We start from the raw sequence: 21,820 nt of genomic DNA on the forward strand, positions 1-21,820 counted from the left end.
ATTTATGTCTGCTTCTAACGGGAGAGGCTGCTTTCTCAAGGTTGGAAAAGGTCAGGATTGATGGAGGGCTTTGATTGTTCTACTGCAGAGAAACCTGAGCTTCAGAGAAAATAAAAACCAAAAAGCATGAGAAACTCATATAAATGTGTTTGTGGTTTCACAGTGAGGAAAGAGATGTGTTTTTATTTCATCATGATTTGGTGAAATAAGATGAAATGTGAGGCTCGTGCTGAAAATGGTACATCAGGAGAACAACAGACACATGGACACAGACCTGTAAGGTTCAAAAGACACCCAAAGTGCCACTTTACTTAAATTTTCAAAGTTACAAATAAAAGTTCACTTAGTTGACATGGTGAGGATTTCAATTTTTAAATCACGAACATATCCAGTGTTGGGAGGCAGAACAGAGCCTCTTCTCTGCTCGCCCGACTTCATGTGTCCTCCCAGCTCAGGAGCAGCTTCTTCCTCTAGTGTCTATGCACAGTCAAACAGCCTCAGAAGCCCTACTGACCAATTAGTAAAAGAATAGCTGGCTGAAACGCCGCAGATTTGGACTGTAGGCCTTGCAGTTCGCTTTTCTACACTGCTATCGCTCTGCAATGCAACTTCCTACCTCCTGAGATTGGGAGAAGAACCAAAAAGACACTAGACAGCATCAACATAGCAACAAAGTATTGTAGCAGCCAAATAGGCATCACTTTCTGTTTGAGATGCATAGAGCTAGACCTGGCCAGGTAAATCTCTCTTTTACAGAAACACGATGAGAAACATGCAACAACAACGACAATACATCATTAATCTCATTGCTTCCTGGGCTTTCTGGGACATTCAAGATCAACGGTTAAATAATTTACAATCCTCCATGAAATAACAGAGAGATAGGGAGCATCTCAGAGCCTGGGAACGTGTTGTGGGAACATCTTTGAACACTGGAAGGAGCCCGACGGTGGAACACAGAACATGAGAATGAAACCGCTGATGGAAGTACAGGGAGGGTTTAATCCACAATCTGGCCTTCCTGGAGGAAACATATTTACATCCAGCACATCAGCTAATGTATCTGGGCTCACAGACTGACCAGAGGCTCTGACATGGACATACAGAGATAGGAGAGCGGGACAGAATAAGAGGAAGAAGGAGATAGAGGGAGTAATAGAGAAGTGAGTTCATGTTAGAGGAGGTTAAAGATTGCAGGTTTGGGGTAAGGTAGAGGCAGAAAGTGGACAGCTTGAGCAGAATTCTGACAGGGTCTTGACAGCTGTTGTTGAAATCTAATAGTTTTTCCGTCTGAGGAAAGAGTGAAACACTTGAAAAGGAACAGGTCGGATGAGGTTCACTGAAGAGAGAGATGTGGATAAGGGACTGGGATCACAGGAGCAAGTTCAGGAGCCAAAAGATGGACTGCTGCCAAAGTAACTGGAGGAGGAGACATTGGAATGGCTTCAGATCTGTGCTGAGTTAACGGAGTTTCCTTGTCGGCTGATGGCAGAATAAAATGGAGCGGAGCTACCAAACGTAGCCGATCTCGTCATCCTTGTCGTCTTCCTCGTCCTCGTCGTCCTCGATGGCTCCTCGGGGGTGAATCCGGCCCCGTCTCTTCTTCTGCCGGCTTCGGCCACTCTGTGATGGCTCCTCCTCCTGGTCGTCGAGCAGAATGACTGCACCGCCGCTGCCAAAATCCCCCGATGTCTCCTGGTCCTCATCTGTAGGGAGGTGCACAAACACAAGCAGACATGTCAGAAGCACATAGGGTCTAGAGTCTCTGAAGTGCGTCCATAGCTCTGGGGAAAAAGCTGTTCATAAACATCCTTAACAGAGTAACAGGAAACTTGCGTTACGTCATCCACAAGCAGGAGCGTTTATTGGTCGGATGAGGCGGAGTGCATTCTAGCAGTGTAGTAGACAGTGTAGTTTTATGAAAGGATCATCTTTCCAGCAGTGAAATATGTCTTTACCTTTAATTGGGACAAAATGATAAAAAAATTGTTTAGATAACTGACGATATTCCCATCCACCTCAGCTGTACTTTGTGTTTAGTACTAATTAGCAAAGGATAGCATGCTAACACGCTAATCTGAGATGTGTTTTTAGCTCCTCGTGCTATTGTGCGTCAGTGCAGCCTAACAGAGCTGCCAGCATGGCTGTAGACTCTCCGTCAGAGTCGAGTGATCCACCTACTTTCCTATGACTGACCCGTTTACATAATGGCAACACAGAACAAGAGAGGAAGGAATAGACGCAAGCCTCCCATCCATCATTCCTTCACTCAACACAACACAACGCACAGTCAAAGGGTTGCTTACCTAGCCAGCCTCAGTGGCGTCTGGCTAAGCTCAGTTACACCTGCAAACAGCTTGTTGTTAAACAAATGTTTTTTGGCACTACTGCTGCATCCTGTGAAGCTCCAGTGTCATTATCTCAGCCGCTGCCTCCAGCATTTCGTAAAATTGGGACCTTAAAATCCTTCTGAGTTCAGTTCAAAACAGCCTATTTACACCTGGGTACAAGTGCACTCTGGCTGAGTGGCACTCACAGTGTTAAAATCAGTTTGCTGTCCTTGTGTTTAGGCTATCGAGCGGAGAGCTGCTGCATTGCTACCTGTTTGTTCTATGCAAGGCCGAATGGGAGAACTCCAGTCTGCTCCAGCCTGAGGCCACTCAGCCAGAGTTAGATGAGCTTGTTAGACCAGAGACAAAGGACTGCTGCTGCTGTCAGTGTGTGTGTGTGTGTGTGTGTGTGTGTGTGGCAACAGAGACACCTCATCAATATTGGAAACTGCAATTACTGGCTTTGGACTAGACTGGCATTCGAGTGAGCTGTAATCTGTGACTGTGAGCTGGCTGTTTGATTGGTAATCAGTATATCTGCCTGGATTCTTTCTTGCTAATTATTATTCTTTTTTTCCCCCACAATGAAATCCTCGGCCACTGATTTGCAGCAAAGTGCTTCTATTGGCTTTTTGACCATTCCCTTTGAATTTCCACCACTGGCTTGTCAGGTATGACTCTGACATATCAAAGCACTTAATTATACATATTCTTTGTCTAAATGCGTCTTCTTGGGTGCCAACATCTGCCGGCAGTTTAAGCGTTTATTCCCCTCTAAAAGGTGCAACACAGCTGCTGCTACAAATTCATGCATTATAACAAATCTTTTGACACTGCTCTCTGCTGACAAGTGTGACGGATTCTCCTACTTGACTTGCAAGACGCTGGTGTTTTATCAAAGCTACACAAGCAGAATATCAGAGGCAGATAGAATCAGACATTTGACTGATAGTAAACCAGCCAGACTGGCTCCAGAGGCATGCCTAATGTTATCTATTTCCTAAATGATCACTGATGCGTAGATACCGGTAAAGATAAAGAGAGACAGGGAGAGATACTGAGCAAAGAAATAGAACAAAGTTGGAATTGTGGTGCTGCTCGTGTTTCAGCGGTACGTTATGTTTTAAAGAGAAGCTCTCATATTACAAAGGGAGATAAAAGACAGACACACAGCAGTCCACCTGCATCAAAACAGTAACTCTGAAAGCAGCTCGACAAATGGGAGCCAATAAGGGCACACGCATCACAACCCACACCCTTGTTTAGCAAAGAGTGAACTAGGGATGTGCTTAAATGATGCTACACTTGCTAGTTGGTACCAGACTTACCAACTGCTTAAACTTGTCTTCTGGGTATCTTAATCACAACGGGAGGAGTTTGAATTAGCATGCAAGACTAACCGCTGGCTCTGATTATAAACGGCTCTCCCTAATTCTCTCTTTCACACACACACAAATGCACACACACAGCCATACGTGCACTCTCAGACTCAATTTATAAAGATTTGTGCATGCGACTGGTACAAGTCTGCAGGTATCTGCTGATGTTCAATGCAGAAAGTATGTCTGAGCCTTCATACCTACTTTTGCCGACTGGGTGTCTTCTCACTAGACTGAACGACAGAGGTGCTTTTGGGTGCATGGGAGAAGCCTGGACATATGTGTGTGTGTGTGTGTGTGTGTGTGTGTGTCAGTTTACGTGCACACTCATGCATGAGAGAGCTACCGTGTGAGTGTGTGTGTATTTTTGAATGGAGATGAGTCGAGATGTTAAATATTCAGTAAGTTAATGTTATTGTTTAACTTTTATTTAGTGAGTTTTGTAGGATAATTTGCAGTGTTCATATTAGACAGTGTAAAGTGCCGCACATTTCAGTGGCATTTAAATTTGGTTATTGAAAAATGTGATAACAATTTCAAATGGCTCCTTTAATATAGGCAATGTTTTTTGGATGACGTTTAACCTTTTGGTCATATAAATTGTGCTCAGTTTTAGAGATTTTCTGAGTGTTTTCTTACTTTTAGACTTGTTGGCTAGTCTAAGTTTAAACTTCTTTTTTACCCTTATTAGATAGGACAGTCTCAAAGAGAAAAGGGGAGAGAGATAGGGGATGACATGTAGCAAAGGGCCACAGGCTGGAATTGAACCACACAGCCGCTGCAGCAAGGACACTGCCTTCGAATATAGGATGCCTGCTCCAAGCACTAAGCCACCAGGAACCCCTAAGTTTCAACTTCTGTTTAAATGTCACGCAAACGAGTCGCCAGGAACATCTCAAGTAGGTGTGTGCAAGTGTTGGTGTGCCCATGTGTGTGTGCTGCAGTCTTACCGCAGTTGGGGTTGCCTTGTTTTCTGGAGCCAGCGATCTCGTTGCCATATTTGTCCACACACCAACACTGGCCGGTGCTGCCGTGGCACTGGGTTGGTTTGAAGTAACCTTCCTCAGTACAGCGGGGAATATAAGAGCCTAAAGACAGAAGAGAAAGAAAGGAAGGACAGAGGGGAAAAGGTTAGAGAATGAAGGTAAATAGTGATATGAAAAGGGGGGGAGAGGGTGGAGAACATCAAACTGACAGAAATAGAGGGTAGATAGAATCTGATCCCTCCTCAGCAGAGGTTGCATGTCCTGCAGTTGTGACCAAAGTTCTTGTGTATTCACAGAGGGAGATCAACAATCAATTACTGCTGTGAAGGTTGCAGGACAACAAGCATACATCCTGCTTAAAGGGAAGCAGTCACTTTCAATAACACACACACACACACACACACACACACACACACACACACACACACACACACACCTAGATCTGTTACCTTCATTTGACCCAGCCCAAGCTCATTTTTCAAGCTGTTTTGTCGTGAGCTGAAACACTGAATGATGTGTCCGCAGGGGACAGACGACATGTGTACAAAATGTCAGGATGTGCTTCATAGTGTTTGTATACACACCGTGTGTTTAATGCTTCTGATTTATTTTCCATACTTGAAACTATTCAAAGAGATAGCATTTTTCATTCCAGTGTGTGTGTTAGCATTGACGGTGGCCATGATGGTTTCTGAGACAGGAGTCAGTGTCTGACAGCCGTCAATCATCCACACTGACCTATGAGGCTCTTCCTTCGACTCTGGCTCTGGATCCTGCTCTTCTCAGCTTGGCAGGGCAGTCCTACAACCAGAGAACACATACAAATAGTTTCATTAATAGAGCTTGTTTTTTTCACCAGCATAATTTAACCGAAAGGGCTCTTTCTCTGTGTAACAATCTACTCTACTCTAACGTCTTATTGATTTCTTATATTGGTCACCCTTTCATTCCTCCATGCATCTTTCTAAATTGCCTCTGTCCTCACAATGACTACTGATTTTCAGTCTCCCTGACTTTATTCTGTATCCTCCTCAATCTGTCATCTGCAAGGACCACAGTCTCAGCACAAAATGCACATTTTACTGGTACCAGTAATCATAATATTCATCTATTTTGTTGGTTTTATTGTTACATTATTATTAAATTTTCATCTGCTTTGTGTGCATTAGTGAATTGTTTTACTGTTTAAATCTTATTATTCTATTATCAGCTCTTCAGTTATCTGTGAAGCACTTTTGATTGCACAAATATATATGCAAGGTGCTAAACATTTTAAATAAAGTTGGAATGGTTGGTACGCTACAGCAGGATGATATCTGGGGACACGGTGGGGTATCGCTATACAAGAGAGGAGGGAACATAAGTGGTCAAATGATTTTATCATGTTATGTACCTTAATTAATAAAAGGTGAAGCTGAAAATACATGCTCCAAAAATGTCTATAATTATTATTTATTAAAGAGAAAATGGGGTGTTGGGGCGCACGCTAGTTCAGTGTTAATGAGTCGTCTGCAAAACATATCAGACGGTTCTACCATAGTTTTCATGTTAACCTTCAGTTTTTGCTCTGAATAAGTTTGGTAAAGTGGGTTTGATGACCTTTCAAATGTGTTTGCATGTAATCAGGGAGACGGTAGAGGGCAAATCAGACGTCATTGTAGTGAAGGGAGCAGGATGGTAAACTTATGGGAGGCTGGCAGAGAGTACTGGAAACAGTAATGGTAGATGGCACTGCTGTTCAAAGTTAAAATATTTTAACTTTATGCCAACCTCCACAATTTAATGCCTGAAGTTACGTAGCTCCCTCACACAGAGCAAAAACATATGTGATCTGGGCAATTGCTGGACATTACAAGAAAAAGGACATAAAATAATAAACACAAAACAATTTTCTCCAATGAAGCTCAACGTAAGTTCAATCGGGAAGACTTTCTTTATGCTCATCCCTTAACAATTCTCTCAATCCCACTCCCACTGCTTCCTTTAATCAGCTGTCTATGGGCCTCTTCTAGTTATCCAATCAAACTTTGCCACGACCTCTATCAGCCAGTCAGGATGCTACTGCAAAATTTTAAATCTGCTCTCTCCTGCGGCTGCTTGTTGTGCCCTCCTCCACCCCGTTCACCTCCAGCCGTCGAATCCAGAGTCCAGGACCAGCTCAACAAAGACTCATTCCTCTGCTCATCCAGATCATCAGCACCTCTCCATCTTCTTCTCATCTCATCTTCACCACCTCGACCACCACCAGTGTCTAGACCCCGGGGGGTTCCCTATTTGACCATGGATTCATCATCCTCCTTAAATCATACCATCTTGAAGGGGTCTAATCGCCAAAGACTTCTCACATTTTTCATTCTGATGTGCACATGTTAATAAATATTCTCTTGATTGAAATGTGTGTTATTCCTTTTTTGTAAACAATACGTCATCACCATCGTAAAATATCCTCATGCACATTTCGTTTTACTGTCATTGCAATTCCGTCGGACTGTTACTTTTTCTTGTGCCGTCCTGAAGGTGTTGTCCGTCTAACGTCTAACGTCTGCCTGACTCCACATGAATGCAGAATTCTGAACGTTTTGCTGCTTGTCCTCCGGCCAGATTGTGCTCTAGTGCGGTCAGTTAAGTTAGGTAGTAAAATATCATCATAAAAGTTAGGAATGGTGGACAACACTTACAAAAATAATATTCAAATTGTCGAGAAAAACAGTCCAAAAGCCTAATTTGTGGCTTTTAAGGTATACATTAGTTCCCATTCACTTCAGTACTGACTAAATACTTGCTTAAGGGAACTTTTGTATTATTTTTTAAGTTACTTATCATCATGGTGATCGACATGCTGTAAATTTAAGTCACCACATTTGGTACCACTTGTAATTATAAACTCCCATCACTGCCACCTTTACCGAAAGGTTGGCTGGCCACATTTGGCTGTGAGGCGAGAGCAGCATTGGTATCTGTTCATTCATAAAGCTTTGATGCAGATGCTTCCACTCTATATTTCATCCCTTTGAAGTCTGACCTCACATAACCTTGGTACTCGTTCAGAGAATAGGTTGTTGCTTCACACTCCCTGAACAAGGAAGAATGTCGTTCTCTGCAAAAGACCTTAAACTTTGACACTCTGCTGCCCTTATGGCTGTTTAAGTGCCTTATTTCTGACCTTGTTTTAATTGGGTGTAAATGCTTTTACCTATACATCTACACCTTAGCATGTTTATCACCCTGTATTTCTACTTTTAATGATCATTTATTCCTGTTGTTTGTTGTTTTGTATAATTTCATATCTGTTTTAATTGATATGCATTATTTGCTTAATGATTGTTTTAATGTCTTTGTTCATGCTCAGCATCAATGAAAATAAGGGTCTCCCTCAACTGATTTCCCAAATCTTAAATAAAGGTTTGAACAAATGAATGAAACTCTTCATTTCCTCCTTGCGTTTGTCCTTCTTATTTAAACATTTATTATTCCCCCCTCTCCCCCTCCTCACCATCAGGTTTCTGGAAGCAGTAACACCACTCGTTGTTAGACAGCTTGCCGTCCTTGAAGGAGTCACACGAGTTAAAGAGGGGCTTCATGCACAGCTCGTACTTGTCCAGGTAGATGGCACTCAGCTCTGATTGGTCCAGCAGGAGGTCAAAGTTCATGTCAAGCTTGTTGAACATCCAGCCCAGTGAGTCCTTACAGATGGGCAAGATGCTGGTGTCAAAGTCTGGAGGAGAAAAGAGACAGAGAGGGGAAAAAAAGATAATGGAATTGTTGAAGTTGAACATTTTTGAAACTGCAGAACATGTCCAGGTCACTTACATTTTTATCTTTTTCAAGTATCACACTGAGATCTGAGTGTGTGTGGGTGTGTGCGGTGGCAGAGTTGACATGTGTTCAGACATGTTGACATTACAGAGAACAGAGCAGGGTTGCTGTCAGCATCGCTGCCAGGCCTCATGAGGACTGAATAAGCGTGGCTGTTGTGCAAAGGGCTGCACACACACACCCACACAAGCACACACACACACAGGGACATGTGGGGGGATGTACTCACGTCCAGTGGCGGAGTCAAAGCTGTCAGAGGATTTGAGGTCTCTGTTGGCGTCGAGGTGGAGAACTCCGAACCAGTCCTTTAGTCTTGCAGCCAGGCTGTGGAGCTCTGTGTCAGTGCAGGCTATACACACACACACACACACACACACACACACACACACACACACACATACACAAAATCACAAAATAATGAGGAGAGGGGAAGCCGTCAATCTACTGCTGTCATCAGAAGGAAGAAAAAAACAATTCTTTTCTTGCTCCTTATCAAATTTTCATTTCATTTCTGCTGTGTACTTTCCCTCTCTGTGTTTTTTCTTTCCCTTTTTCCTCATCCAAGTCTTCTCCTTGAGTAAACACAGAAGAGTGATAACACATACGGAACTGCTGCTATCTCTTGACAGTTACCATAGGAACCCAATCTGACATAAACACACACACACACAAATACAGTACACACATTGGCGTTTACTTGTCTGCTGTCATCTCTATCTGTTTACCAGTTAGTGTTCTTGTTTAGATAATTGATTTTTATCCATGTGGGAAACTACACACTTACAGTCAAACACACACAACCAGTGGACAAAGGTCTGTTTAAAATCCCAAATGTCATCTTGCAGCAAGAAGCCACTTTATCGTTGCATTTTATCCACGGTGGAGATAAGTCTGTTTGTGTTTTTATGCACGATCACACTGTCTTGGCTGTGCAACTTAAAAGAAAACTGATCCCATACCGGCATGCATGTTGATGCTACTCTCCGAGTTACTACCCAAAGAGAGCATGAACTGAACAATATGATACTCCTAATTAAAAGTATAAACCAGCCTCTGTCGCTGCCTAACAAACCCCTCGTCCCTTCAGCCCTCTGGGACTGACAGGGTCTGCCTGCAATCCAAGCAGACCTCTGCCTCTGCCTGTCTGCCTGTGTCTCTCTGTCTGTCAATCTTCGTCTTCCTTTCTCTTTCTCTCCTGTGAATATTTCCCCCCATTCTGTTTCATTCTGAGAGTTTGATAAATGTGCCTGAAGGACGAGAGTGATTCTCCACCTCGTGCCGAGCCTCCCAATCCAAAAACTCTCCAGCTTTGTCGTGGCTGATAGAAAATGCAGAGGGAGGTCGTTAACATTCCCGCAGCACTCTTTTTTCAGAATTGAGGCAGTTTGCTGTGAAACATGCAAAGGGTTGGAGTGTTCAAAGAGACACTCCTAAATACAAATCACAATGATTTTATCTTGGGAATAACTTCTAATTCTTGGATATGGTGTTAGAAATCACAAAAGAAGGAAAAACCCTGTTGTTACATGCAAATACACTGAACAGACACATCAGAGATAAAGATAACCTCATCTAAAATTTCCCTCTGTCTCTCGCTCTCTTTCAAGCCACTTCTGCACTGGCTTTTCAAGGCAGAATTATCACGCTGTTATGCCGCCTCACTGTCCTGTGTGTAAGGTGCGATTGTGGAAAGGGGGGACAGAGTTGTCTCGCCTCTGAGCTGGGAATGGAGGTATGATGGTGAAGATTCTCAGTCATCCAGGTCATGGTAATCTTAAGTGCTTTAATTTGAGTTTCATGAAGACATTTCACCTGTCATCCAAGAGGCTTCAATGGTTCTGAAGAAGCCTCTTGGATGAGAAGTGAAATGTCTTCAAGAAACTCAAGCAAGTCCAGGTGCCTGCAATATAGCACCTAAGGGGATGGAGGTAGTAACAGCCCCAAAATGAGATCTATGTAAAACATAAAGCCAGAGAGATGTGGCCATGGGTGGAACGGGTGCAACGTTTTGAGTAAGTATTATGTTGGCAACCCACTGCAGGAGATTTAAAAAGAACTTGTTAGCAGTTAGCAGCTAACTCAAAGACGAAGAACAGTGGCTGGAAATGTCTGCAGTTTGAGAGAACAATGAGATTTGGGAGCTCCTTACCCTCCGAGCAGAGGACGAGATCAGCTAGCATATAACAGAAAAGGTACATGATTGCGATTGACATGTTATGCCATTGTCGTTGTTTAAAAAGCGCTACCAACGTATATATGTTACACTGGAGGGCGATGCTGTTATGTGATATGTCACGCCTGTCACGCCTCTTTTCATTGCAAGATGCCAGGATGCAGTGTATAATCACAGACTAGAGTGAAATGATGTGGCTGTTATCTGGTTGTACATAAAATGCAAAGGATGCAAAAGGGTCCCTACATATGCCGCATTTTTTCTGCCCTCAAATTCATTGTTTTCAATGTGGATGCAAGGCAGGCACGTTAAAATGCCAGAGTGATGCCATCGCAACGTGCACACGTTCCTAAGTTTCCAGTTTTTCAGGGTGCAATGGCTGCGCCCTGAGATAAATAGAGTTCAACTTCTGGAGCCCAGCAGCAGATTTGCATCAGTCCCACACACGATATGCCCACACACTTATAAAGAGCGCCTGGAAGAAGATTAGCTCTTCACTCAGGATTTCAGGTGAACAGGCCATGATACAGTGCTTGTTAAAGTTGCTTAACATCCTCAGACGCAAGCTGCCGCTGCACTATTGAAAGCTGGCTCACAAAAGGTTCAAAAGTAGCGGCCAGCGCCTGACCTCGCTTTCCCAGGTAGTTAAAGATGCGGCATGTGTACAGGGACTTTGTAGCGGCCCTATAGTGTGATTTCTGTGTACAAAGGGCTTCTCGCTTTCACACTCACAGGTAATTCTATCTTTGTGAGGACTCTCATTAATATTCCCTAGCCTTTTACCCTAAGCTTAACCATCACAAATAAATGCCTAACCCCAAACCTTACCCCAACTCAAACCTAAATGTAACCTGAACTTTAAAACCAGGGTTTAACCCTTAAACAGGCCTTTGAAGGAGTGAAGACCAGCCAACACATCCTCTCTCTCCAAATTGTCCTCACTTCATTGGATAAAACATGTTTCAGTCCTCATTATGTAGCAAGTACAAGTACACACACACACACACACACGAGCAGATTGGTCCCTGTGTGAAGACCTAGATCACACTTTGCTGTCAGTGGATTAAGACGTCTGAAGGTGCATGCACGTCACACACACACATACAACACACACACACACACACACACACACACACACACACACAATATGCCACAAGGCCAGTGGGAGTTTTTAAGCAGATTGCAAGGATGAGAGAGGTTTTTGTTTTTGTCAAGTCACACTCCTCATTCTGTTGCCAATTCATGTCCTGCGTCCTGACATGAATGCAAACACATGCGCACGCACGCACACACACACACACACACACACACACACACACACACACACACACACACACATACAGAGAAAGATACACATTTCATAGTAATAGTCTGGGATTGTGTCATTATTGCAGGTGCTATAAAACAGAGGACACCCCCAGGTAACAGACCGGAGCTGAGGAGAGGACTGATAACATTTATCTGGCTTGATATCCTTGTGACATTACCTCTGGAATCCCAAGGTGCTCTGTGGTTGTGTGTGAATGTGTGTGTGTGTGTGTGTGTGTGTGTGTTATAACCCTTCAGGTCCAGACGGATAACATTTCAGAATGCTCTTTATTTCCACGGTCTGGAGCAGAGAAAGAGAGAGCAAAATACCAACAGCCACAACATTATCCGTCTTGGCCTCCTAATTAAAATTCTTCCTCTGGCAGAAGTGGAGTTTAGCGTACTGCACTTGCTTTATCCCCCTCTTCATTTATATGGCCGTTCTTCATCCCCACACCAAGTTTTCCCACTTATTGTTTTCATTTCTGTTCCCACTCCCTGCCATTTGAATCACTCCCTGTCTTTGCCATTCTTTTGTTGCCTTTGAGGACTTCTTGCTCATTTCCCTCTATTGCCTATTCATTTCCAATCTCTCTGTCTCCTCTATCTCTGTCAATTTTCTGCGATTCAATAGAAGCCACTTATCACACCTGGCTGTACCTAACTCAGTTTCTCTTAGACTTAGAGGACCACTTTGATATGCCCGGCTCTTCTATTTCTTTCTCTCACTTAAATTGCTTTGAGTGCTTCATTTCCCATCTCTCCTCTCACACATCCCCCTATAGAGTCCAAAGATTTAGTGTTTCTGTTTTTCTCTTTGATATCCGCTCCCTCTGTCCCTCTCCCCCCTCCTCTACTTTTTCCACTTTTGTCTCCACTGCTCTCTCCATCTTTTCCTCTCAAGTCTCTCGGACTTTGCACTACGCCCCACAATAAGTCTCGATGGACCCCTCTTATCTCTCTCTCTCAGTGTGACCCAAATTGTTTCGGACAGGCCCGACACTGCTGCCCATGTAGGGACTCCTTTTGTCGGGCAATGAGTCAGAAAGCTGGAGCTGAAAACATTTACGCACTGAAGGACACAACACACAGAGATAAAGTAGCCTGTTAACCATTTCTCCCTCTCTCTTTCCACGCCAGAGCAGGGTCAGACACAACTAACATCAAAGCCCGTCCACGGGCAGCTACAAAGATTACACTGTTATGGCAGAACTGGATTTGATGGGGGACTCAACAAGTGATGTTGCTGCTGTCAGTAGAAACCCTGATCAAGTGTCTGAGAATCGCTTTACAGAACAACACTTCAAAGTTAGACTTAAAGAAAAAAAAAATTCATGGCTGGAGCCAAGGTTGTTTTTAAGGCGAAAACTAGAGCCACATTTTCCCTCTATTTTGATGTAGTTTGTTGTAATGTAGACTTCCTGATCCAACACACACACAAAGGAATACTTCACCCCCCATATGATTATTTGTATGCCAATTACTCACCTGTGTTACACTGAATTCTCACATGCCTCTATGGCAGTGGTTCCCAATTGGTGGGTCCTGTTCCCAAAGTGGGTCCCAGGTCCATTGTGAATGGGCTGCAAGTGACTCATGAATGTGTCAAGTTTGTAAAAAACGCAATTTATTTTTCAGCATTGGGTTGTGTGAACGTGCTAACTTACTAACTACAGTAGCATCTTACAGTAAATCCGTCCTGTTGGTCATTCGGTTTCTCTTTCTTTAATGATGAATACAGACTACTGCTGCCTGCTGGAGTTATTTTCCTCCCATAAGTGCAGAACATATGTGCTACTTAGCTGTTAGCAGTAGTGGTTGTGTTGTGTTGAGGTTCAACTTTTTGGCCGAGACACAGGGCAAGTGAGGTGACGCAACAGTCGGCCTTTGTTTCAGCTAGATCTTTGATGTTGGTTTGGTGTATCTGGGCCTTCAGTGAAAATGCATGAGTTTGGGAAGTACTGAGCAAACAACTGGATAAATGTGACTTGTATTACACTGCACAAGTTGTGTGAAAGATTGTAAACAGATGTTTTGATACTTCAATTTTCATGGCCCCTAAGATAAATCTTAAGGGTCATAAGATGAATAACAGGATAGGAAAGAAATAAAAAATAGTTCTGCTTGTTTTTTTCTCTGGCATTTCTCCAACCTTTGCTTCCTTTGTAGCTCTGATAGTTTTACCTCCTCAGGTCTGAAAAAGGAAAATCCTTCTCTGGTAGACCTGGTTATAACTAATGGACATATTATGCAAAATGTTATCAGGGGGCTAAATTAGATATTGCTTCACTTTAAAAGGGTCATTTTGAAAAAGGTTTGGGAGCCACGGTGCTAAATTAACAATTTGTCTGGCTGATAATGCAAAACCTTCACCATTATTCATTTGACAAAATATGTTTCCATTATTAATTAACTTTTTGTACACACATCTGGTCTTATGCTCAATGAAGCAGATTTTAATTTTGCAATGTTTTTAATTAATTTGGCTATTGTTCAATGTATGGCTTATTATGAAATGAATTCTCAAAAGGCCCATTCTTTTTTTATGTGGTACTGCAAAGCAGACTATGACCAAGGAGTGATATAAAAATTGTAACTGATGCAACTGGTGTTTAAAACAAAGACTAAACCTGTCTTTTCACCATGGCAACCACCTGTGACTATTCATGACTCAGCTTCTTGTGCTACAGAGGAAACAAGAGAGAGAAACTGATAAGGTTGGTACCATTAGCATCAAGGAACTGGAGGGTCTCTTGATTTAGATTTAGTGATTTTTATGTGTTTTAGCAGCAAATATAATTGTTAAAGAAACACTTCAATATGTGGTGATAAAAAAACTGGCAGCAGTGAAAATAGCTGGAAGTGTTTGGCTAAGAAGTTGCCACTTTTAAGATCTTCAGATGTGAGAAAAACTCCTCTCCCCTTCAGATATGAGAAGTGGTGCATCATTGAGCCAAACGGCTACTTTCTAATTATTCCAGTGGATATGTTACACAGAGACGGATACAGTGCTAAAGTTGCCAGAACTGATGTTATTGGCTCCACATCCAACCCATCACAGATTGTTTGACAGTGAACTTTTACCAAGGATGAAGTGGTAGTAGACAGCCAGACATACTGGCTGCATTCACACAGGAGAAGAAGAGGAATCGATCAGAGCTGTGGGTCAAATATCAAACACTGAATCATGGCTGGGAATTACCTTCTTATCCATCTTCCTTCCACCCTCCTTCCCTCTCACCCAGCACTTCCTCGCTTCTGCTGTCTTTCATGTCTGTAAACTCAGAGTAGTACAGACTGGCAGCCAAAAAAACAACAACCCACAAGCCATCAGTTTTGCACAGACTGACACACACACACACACACACACACACACAAACAACCAGCTGTAGAAGGAAAGCTGAACTGTAAGCCAGCACACAAGATATGATGCAGAGTTTTCCTCTAATTTCTGGCAGAAAATACACACAATATAGTAAACACTCCTCTGTATACAATGCACTTCTACTAACACACTTACAGAGACCAATCTGATCAACAGGACAAAGAGCTACATGTGAGACAGGCTAGAGGAATATGCCATGGAGACGCAGCTATCATTTGCATTTTTAAGGGAAGTTGCGGACAGTAGGGTGAAGACAAAGTCACCACAATGAATCAAACCACAACTCACTGAAATGCCACAGTGTTCCCTTGCCTCAAAGTCAATGTTATGTTCCAATTTTAACAGTTTTTATTCATCATTGATGCTTTTATTTATTTATCTTTACATTTTTAATTGTGGTGTCTTGCTTTTTACTTCTTGTTGCCACTTTTATGTAAGTTTGTCTTTGTTTTTTTCTGTGTCTTAGTGCTTTTATTTTATATTGTTTTACCCAGCTACATTGTAAATGAGGTCTCTACCTCAATGTATTTTCAGAGTTAAAATAAAAAGTTAAATGAATGGATGAGTGAATTTATTTTTGAATGGCTTTTTGGTTAGATGTCTGAAATGACATCTGTGGTTAACACACGCTTGAGAGATTGAGTTTTATTCTACTCCATAAAATACATCAGTAAATACCCTGCTTGTGAATTTTGAAGAATTTACATGTCTTAAAAAGGTCTTAAAAAAAAGGTCTTTACAGCCTCATAGTATTGGCGATGTTGAAGTCATGTGACTGTAGAGTAGCATAAAAGTGGCACTCATTTGTGGAGATTTGTGGAGACAAAACATTTAAGACGGCTATCAAACATTTTTGTTAGCCGCAAAACTTTTTTTTTCTGCAATAGTCCACAATCTGATGGAAAAATCCCACTGGCTTTTTGCCATGGGACCGGGCGCTGCTGACTTCTGGGTTGGCCTGCAAAAAAAGGTCATCCCTGCACCACTCTTTGAATTGACTTAACCAAGTATATGTTGTAGAGAAAATATAAATGTTGCCTAGATACCATTCAATAGATAGATCTGGGATACAATCCAGGAAGCGTGACATTATACTGCACACATGTCAAAGTGTGGAGGTCAGGTGGCTGGGTGGGTGAAAAAAGCACAGGACTTTGACACAGATTTTTGTGTTCTGAGTCCTGCTGCTTGTTACATTTAGGCTACTAAAACACTTGGATAAGGCACATCTTTTTTAATTTCTGACAATGTTGCATTTTTTAAAATGATTTTGAAGTAGATTTATGGAGGTTTATTTGCGATAGACAACGGTGATGATGCAGTCTAGCTCACAGGATGTAGACTGTGGGTATAAGCCTGTCATTAGCTGTCTATTCAGACATAATTCACCTCCCCTTCTGCTTCCTGTGTTACTGTTTTTAAAATCCCTGTTGCTACGTGTCTTGCATAGCTAGACCAACACCTAAATGCACAAGTGTCTTTTAATGTTTTCTCTTGCAGGACTTTGACGCCAGAGCTTGTCTACCTATGTGCAAATTTCCCAAGTTCCCTCCTGACACTATTTTGGCTGCATCCTACGTTTAGCCACACCTAGGATGACAGTGATTGATTTAAAGAAATACAGAAAGCCAGAGTGTTTTTTCCCCCTCAGTGCAGCATTATGAGTTCAGCCAGAACTTTCTCCAGCGTTGGCAGTGCACAAGATAGGTCTGACTGTGTAAGACTGGCGATAATGATATCCTTGGAAGGTGTGAGTCACACTGAAAATAATATGTGTATAATGTGAAATATGTATAAAGTGTGTGTGTTCAGATTTGACTGGGTTATGACACTGAGATGAGTGCCATTTTTGAGGCAAATTGCGGCAATCAATTTCTAAGGGTTTTAAAGTAGAGCTTCCATGAGGTGTGTGTCACAGGCGCCACTGCTGTGGCTCGAACTGCTGGAGTGTTGGTAAGCGAGCCAAACTGCAAGCCAAGCTACATAAACTGAGATACACTTATTTCTCTTTCACCTCACACAGTATCTTTGCCTCACGTCCGTCCCTCCACGCCTCCCCTTCAATTCTCCTGTGCCCCCTGGGGAGACGCGCCTTACAGATTAAAAACCTCAGTTATAAGGCGATGGAAAGATCATGGTTGTAGATCCTGGATGAAGCTGCTGTTGATTTGATTCATAATGAGATATTAAGAGCTAAAGCTATATTCATCTAGCAGTTTTCTTGAATGTAATTTTCTCTAGTCGTGATACTAAATCTACAGTCAGCTTATGTAATCTTTTTTATCTCACTGGCACTTGAAATCTATCTAACGTAATGAATACGACGCATTTAACAAGGCATAAAATCATCAAACCAAAACTGTGCCATACCCATCCACATATCAATCAATCATTTATTCATCATTAGCTTTGTCAAAACTGTCAGCTTAATTTACAAACTGTGTCCATCTTGTTTACTGAAGATGCATCCTCTTTGGTCCCCTTAAGTTTGGCACAAATACGCAGCAGTCTTGCTCCACCACCAGATGTTGTGGTTGTGACTGCCATTAGGAGGTGACTAAGTGCAACATTCCCAAATTACATACAGTGGCAATCCCTCCAGGCCGGTTTAGGTCAGGAGATGAATGTGTCCTCCAGACTTCCTAATATATAACTCCAGCCATCAGGAGAAGTCAGGCTTTGTGTCCCGCCATGGTGCTCCTTTATCATTTCTAAATGATTAACTAAGTTTGTCATATAAAAGAGAAGGAGTGGCTCTAAATCTAGACGGAGGAAAAAGCGTGCGGTGATCACCTTGAGACATCAGGAGCGTGGTCTGATCAGATCAAGATGAAAGGCAGATGGAAAGGGAGAGAGGAGAGATAGGAGGCGGCGGAGTAAGGTGACACTTTTTAACAAGGTAACAGAAGGAGAAAGAAATGGATTGAGACAGTCGGATAGGAGATATGAGGAAGATAGAAGGTCAGATTCATTAAAAAGATACAAGGGTATGTTTGATTTTCTTTGCCTCAAGCTATCAGCTCTCCAGAACAATCTCACTGGCACAGAGTTAAGGTTAGCCCAGATAATGATCAGTAATACACTGTCTGCACGGACAGGGAGACAGGTGGAGATAGAGGGAAGACAGGTACAAAGCAGAGAGCCAGAAACAGGAGGGGAGAGTGAGACTGTTTTTGTAAAGTGAGCTCATTTTACCAAGTGTTTGTTTCTTCAGTTATTTGCTGTTTGGACTCAAGACATTCAGGCTAGTATGAAAGTTAAGTTCAGTTAGTGCTGACCTGGTAATGGTTGAGAGCAGCATTTTATTTGTTATTGCCCTGCAAAACATAGATGTGCTTACATCATTAACCATGGCTCTGTTCCCATATCCCAGTAAGCCATGTCAATGTGACAGTGAGTCAACATGAACAATACCAGGAGGCTAAAACCTAATCAGCTAATGCTTACCGTACCCTGGATGACTTTGAAAACACTTTGAAAAGACTTTTAAAAGACTAAAGTCTGACACACGTCTAAAAACAATGTGAGAGAGCGAGAACCAAGACTTTTTCACATTCTGGCGCCTCCCCGAAATCCCCTCTATCTTAACTGTCTCCCCTCTTTCCTTCTTCCTGTTTGTTCATGTCATTGAACTTCAGTATTTGCTTGAGTCAAGACTAAAGACTTACGACATGTTTAATTTTGTCAGAATATCAAGACGAGAAAAAGACTGACTTAGGACAGCTTGGATTGAGTTTTATGACCACTCCGCCATGTCCCCAAATGATGGCGATCATGGGAGCATGCACCAACTGAAGTAAAACTCTCATGATTTTACACCGACACTGGACAATGAATGTAATTTAGCCGTCATTAATTTTATGATTTCCTTCTGTCACATGTCAAAATATCTTCTCTGTAAAAAGCCTATTATGTATGCTCACTAATAAAGTCCACGTGGGTGATATCAATCAATCTTTACACACTCAATCAGTCCTGAGGCGAGGGCTAATTAGCCAGACTAAGTGACAACACCTGTGCAGGTGAACAATGGGTGAACAGGAAAATACCCAGATATAATGACTTGGCACCAGACATTATTCCAAGGAGGTTAATTCTATTTCTATCTTTGTAGTCACACCAGATAAACAGCCTGAATTACCTTCTTTTGAGGTGTTACTTGGTTTTTGAAGCAGTTCGCTTATAAGTGAAACAAGATTGGATAAACAGTAAACTGCTTCATTTAAAGACACAAGTTAGATCTAGACTGTATATGAAAAAGCAGGAGTGGCCACTGTGACATCACACAACGTTTTGTGAACTAATGTGTTGAAGCCTTGAGTTTGGCTTTTGGCTTCACCATGCTAGTGTTGGAGTCAGAAGTGACCATATTTGGACGAGAGGGTGGAGTTTTGGAGGAGCAAGGGGTGGATCGATCCAAAAAAATTGACCCATTTGAACTTTTAAAGACATAGAGACAATTTTACACGCCTTAATCTCTTCACGCCTGGATCACTGCAACAGCCCCTTTTCTTGTCTGAATCAAAAATCTATTTATCGACTCCAGACTGCACAGAATTTAGCTGCCAGGCTTTTAACCAGAACCAAGAGACGTGATCAAAACCCTCCAGTTTTAGCCTCTTTACACTGGCTCCCAGTGTGTTTTAGAATAGATTTTAAGATTTTGCTGATAACTTTTAAGGCTCCTCATGGTCTCTCTCTCAGCTATATCTCCGACCTCCTACTACCGTACACGCCAGGACGTACTTTGAGGTCCCCGGGCGGAGGTCTTTTGTCTGTTCCAGAGACCTGGCTGAAAACTAAAGGGGGCAGAGCATTTGCTGTCAGGGCCCTGAGGCTCTGGAACAGTCTGCCCGAGGAAATCAGGTCGCCCAAGTCAGTGATCTCTTTAATATTCCTTCTTAAAACATACTTTTATTAGAGAGCCTTTCCTGATTTTACATGAGTTTTAAGTTAATTTAGACTGTCTTTTATTTCCTCAGTTTTGATATACCAAAGTGTTTTTATCAGTTCTTTTAAAAGTTTCATGTCTTGTCCAGTTTAATTATTCACATGTAAAGCACTTTGTAACTTCTGAAAAGCTTATTAAAGATTTTTATAATTATTATCATCTGACTGAGAATCCGAAGAAGCTATGCACACCCAACTTATCAATCACAGGCTAGCCACGCCCTAAAGCATGCTGTATTTAAGTGGACTTGAATCTAGTGACATAAACTCATTGGGAAACTGTTTACTGAGGTAATAAATCAAGTGAGTTTTAGTGTTATTTTCCTACAGTTTTCTATACAATTGGACGTCTTAGGGCAACCACTGGAGTCACCCCCTGCTGGCCATTAAAAAATTGTGCTGACACTGGCTTCACTTTTCAGACTCGAAAGCTACAACCACTTTATTTACACAGTCTGTGGTTTGGATGTAAGTGCTAGTAATGGTAGCTTTGAAGACATTTTACCACCTACTTGTTGACACCTTTGCTGAAACCATTTTCCCCGCTCAGCTGGTTGTCATTACGGTTGAATTATATAACGTGATCCTGCCATGGTTAAACACTCTGACTGTTGGTGGGATGAAAGATGCACACAGTAGTCTCTTGTGCCAAATCTGCATGCCCAGCCATCCACCTGACACCCTCCCTATGAGAGTTTGCATCACCATAACAATGTCCTGGCCACATGAGGTAAGCTTGTCAGAAAACCGTAAACATTGTTTGTTTTCGGTGTTTGAACAAATGACCAATGCAGCTTTTTCCACCCCCCCTCAAGTCTCAAGAGGACATACTAAAAATGCTCCACAGGCACTCTTCACACTAGTCAGCACTCCCTAAGCAATTGGCATGTGTTAGGAGAGGATAGGAAGTGTGGAGGCAGAAGAGAGGAGAACACAATCTGTCCTCCTGTGCGCTCTCTGCGGAGCTGCGAGACAGAATTGCCAGGAAAAATTTAATTTAGCGAGGGGATTTAGCCCATTCAGCCTCTAACAGTTTTCTTTGTTTTGTCAATGTCTTTGTTCAACAGTGGCTGAGAGGAAATTATTGTTTTAAAAAAATCTCTTTGACCACAACCAACATGGACGCAGGCCTTTACACATGATCACCAGCCTGATCGCTTTGTGTCAGCTCGAGACACGGGTTTTATGTGAGAGAGCGATGATGTTGGACGTCACAGCAGTGTTGCCTCAGGGGTGAATGACAGATCAAATTAAATCTCTGTGTCGATGTGTTAACCTTCGCTGACAAACAGGCAAACAGCAGCAATTGATTTTTCTGAGCAAATCAGGTTTATGTGATCATTAAGACAGATCTTAATTATCCACTAAAGTAAAGATTACATCAAATTTAGCAATTAACATATACAATTAACCTGTAATTACGGCCTAATCTTTGACATCCTTTTCGAATTTCTCTCAGACAATTTCTGCCTCATGTATTTGTAGTTTACAGT

At 42.2% G+C, this 21,820-nt stretch overlaps 1 protein-coding gene across 2 annotated transcripts in view; it reads right to left on the reverse strand.

The window, feature by feature from the left end:
- Positions 1-277: 277 nt before the first annotated feature.
- spock1 (SPARC (osteonectin), cwcv and kazal like domains proteoglycan 1) overlaps positions 278-21,820 on the reverse strand; it is a 152,473-nt gene continuing 130,930 nt past the window's right edge. For both annotated transcript variants that reach the window (XM_050042361.1, XM_050042360.1), the window contains exons 8-12: positions 8,741-8,860; positions 8,189-8,410; positions 5,434-5,496; positions 4,660-4,797; positions 278-1,706 (exon numbers count right to left, since the gene is read on the reverse strand). In XM_050042361.1, coding sequence (XP_049898318.1) covers positions 1,510-1,706; positions 4,660-4,797; positions 5,434-5,496; positions 8,189-8,410; positions 8,741-8,860 — 740 coding nt within the window. In that variant the 3' untranslated portion in view covers positions 278-1,509. The remainder of the gene's footprint in view (positions 1,707-4,659; positions 4,798-5,433; positions 5,497-8,188; positions 8,411-8,740; positions 8,861-21,820) is intronic.

The sequence above is a fragment of the Epinephelus moara genome, chromosome 4, assembly GCF_006386435.1.
Source record: "Epinephelus moara isolate mb chromosome 4, YSFRI_EMoa_1.0, whole genome shotgun sequence".
Taxonomy (NCBI): Eukaryota; Metazoa; Chordata; class Actinopteri; order Perciformes; family Serranidae; genus Epinephelus; species Epinephelus moara.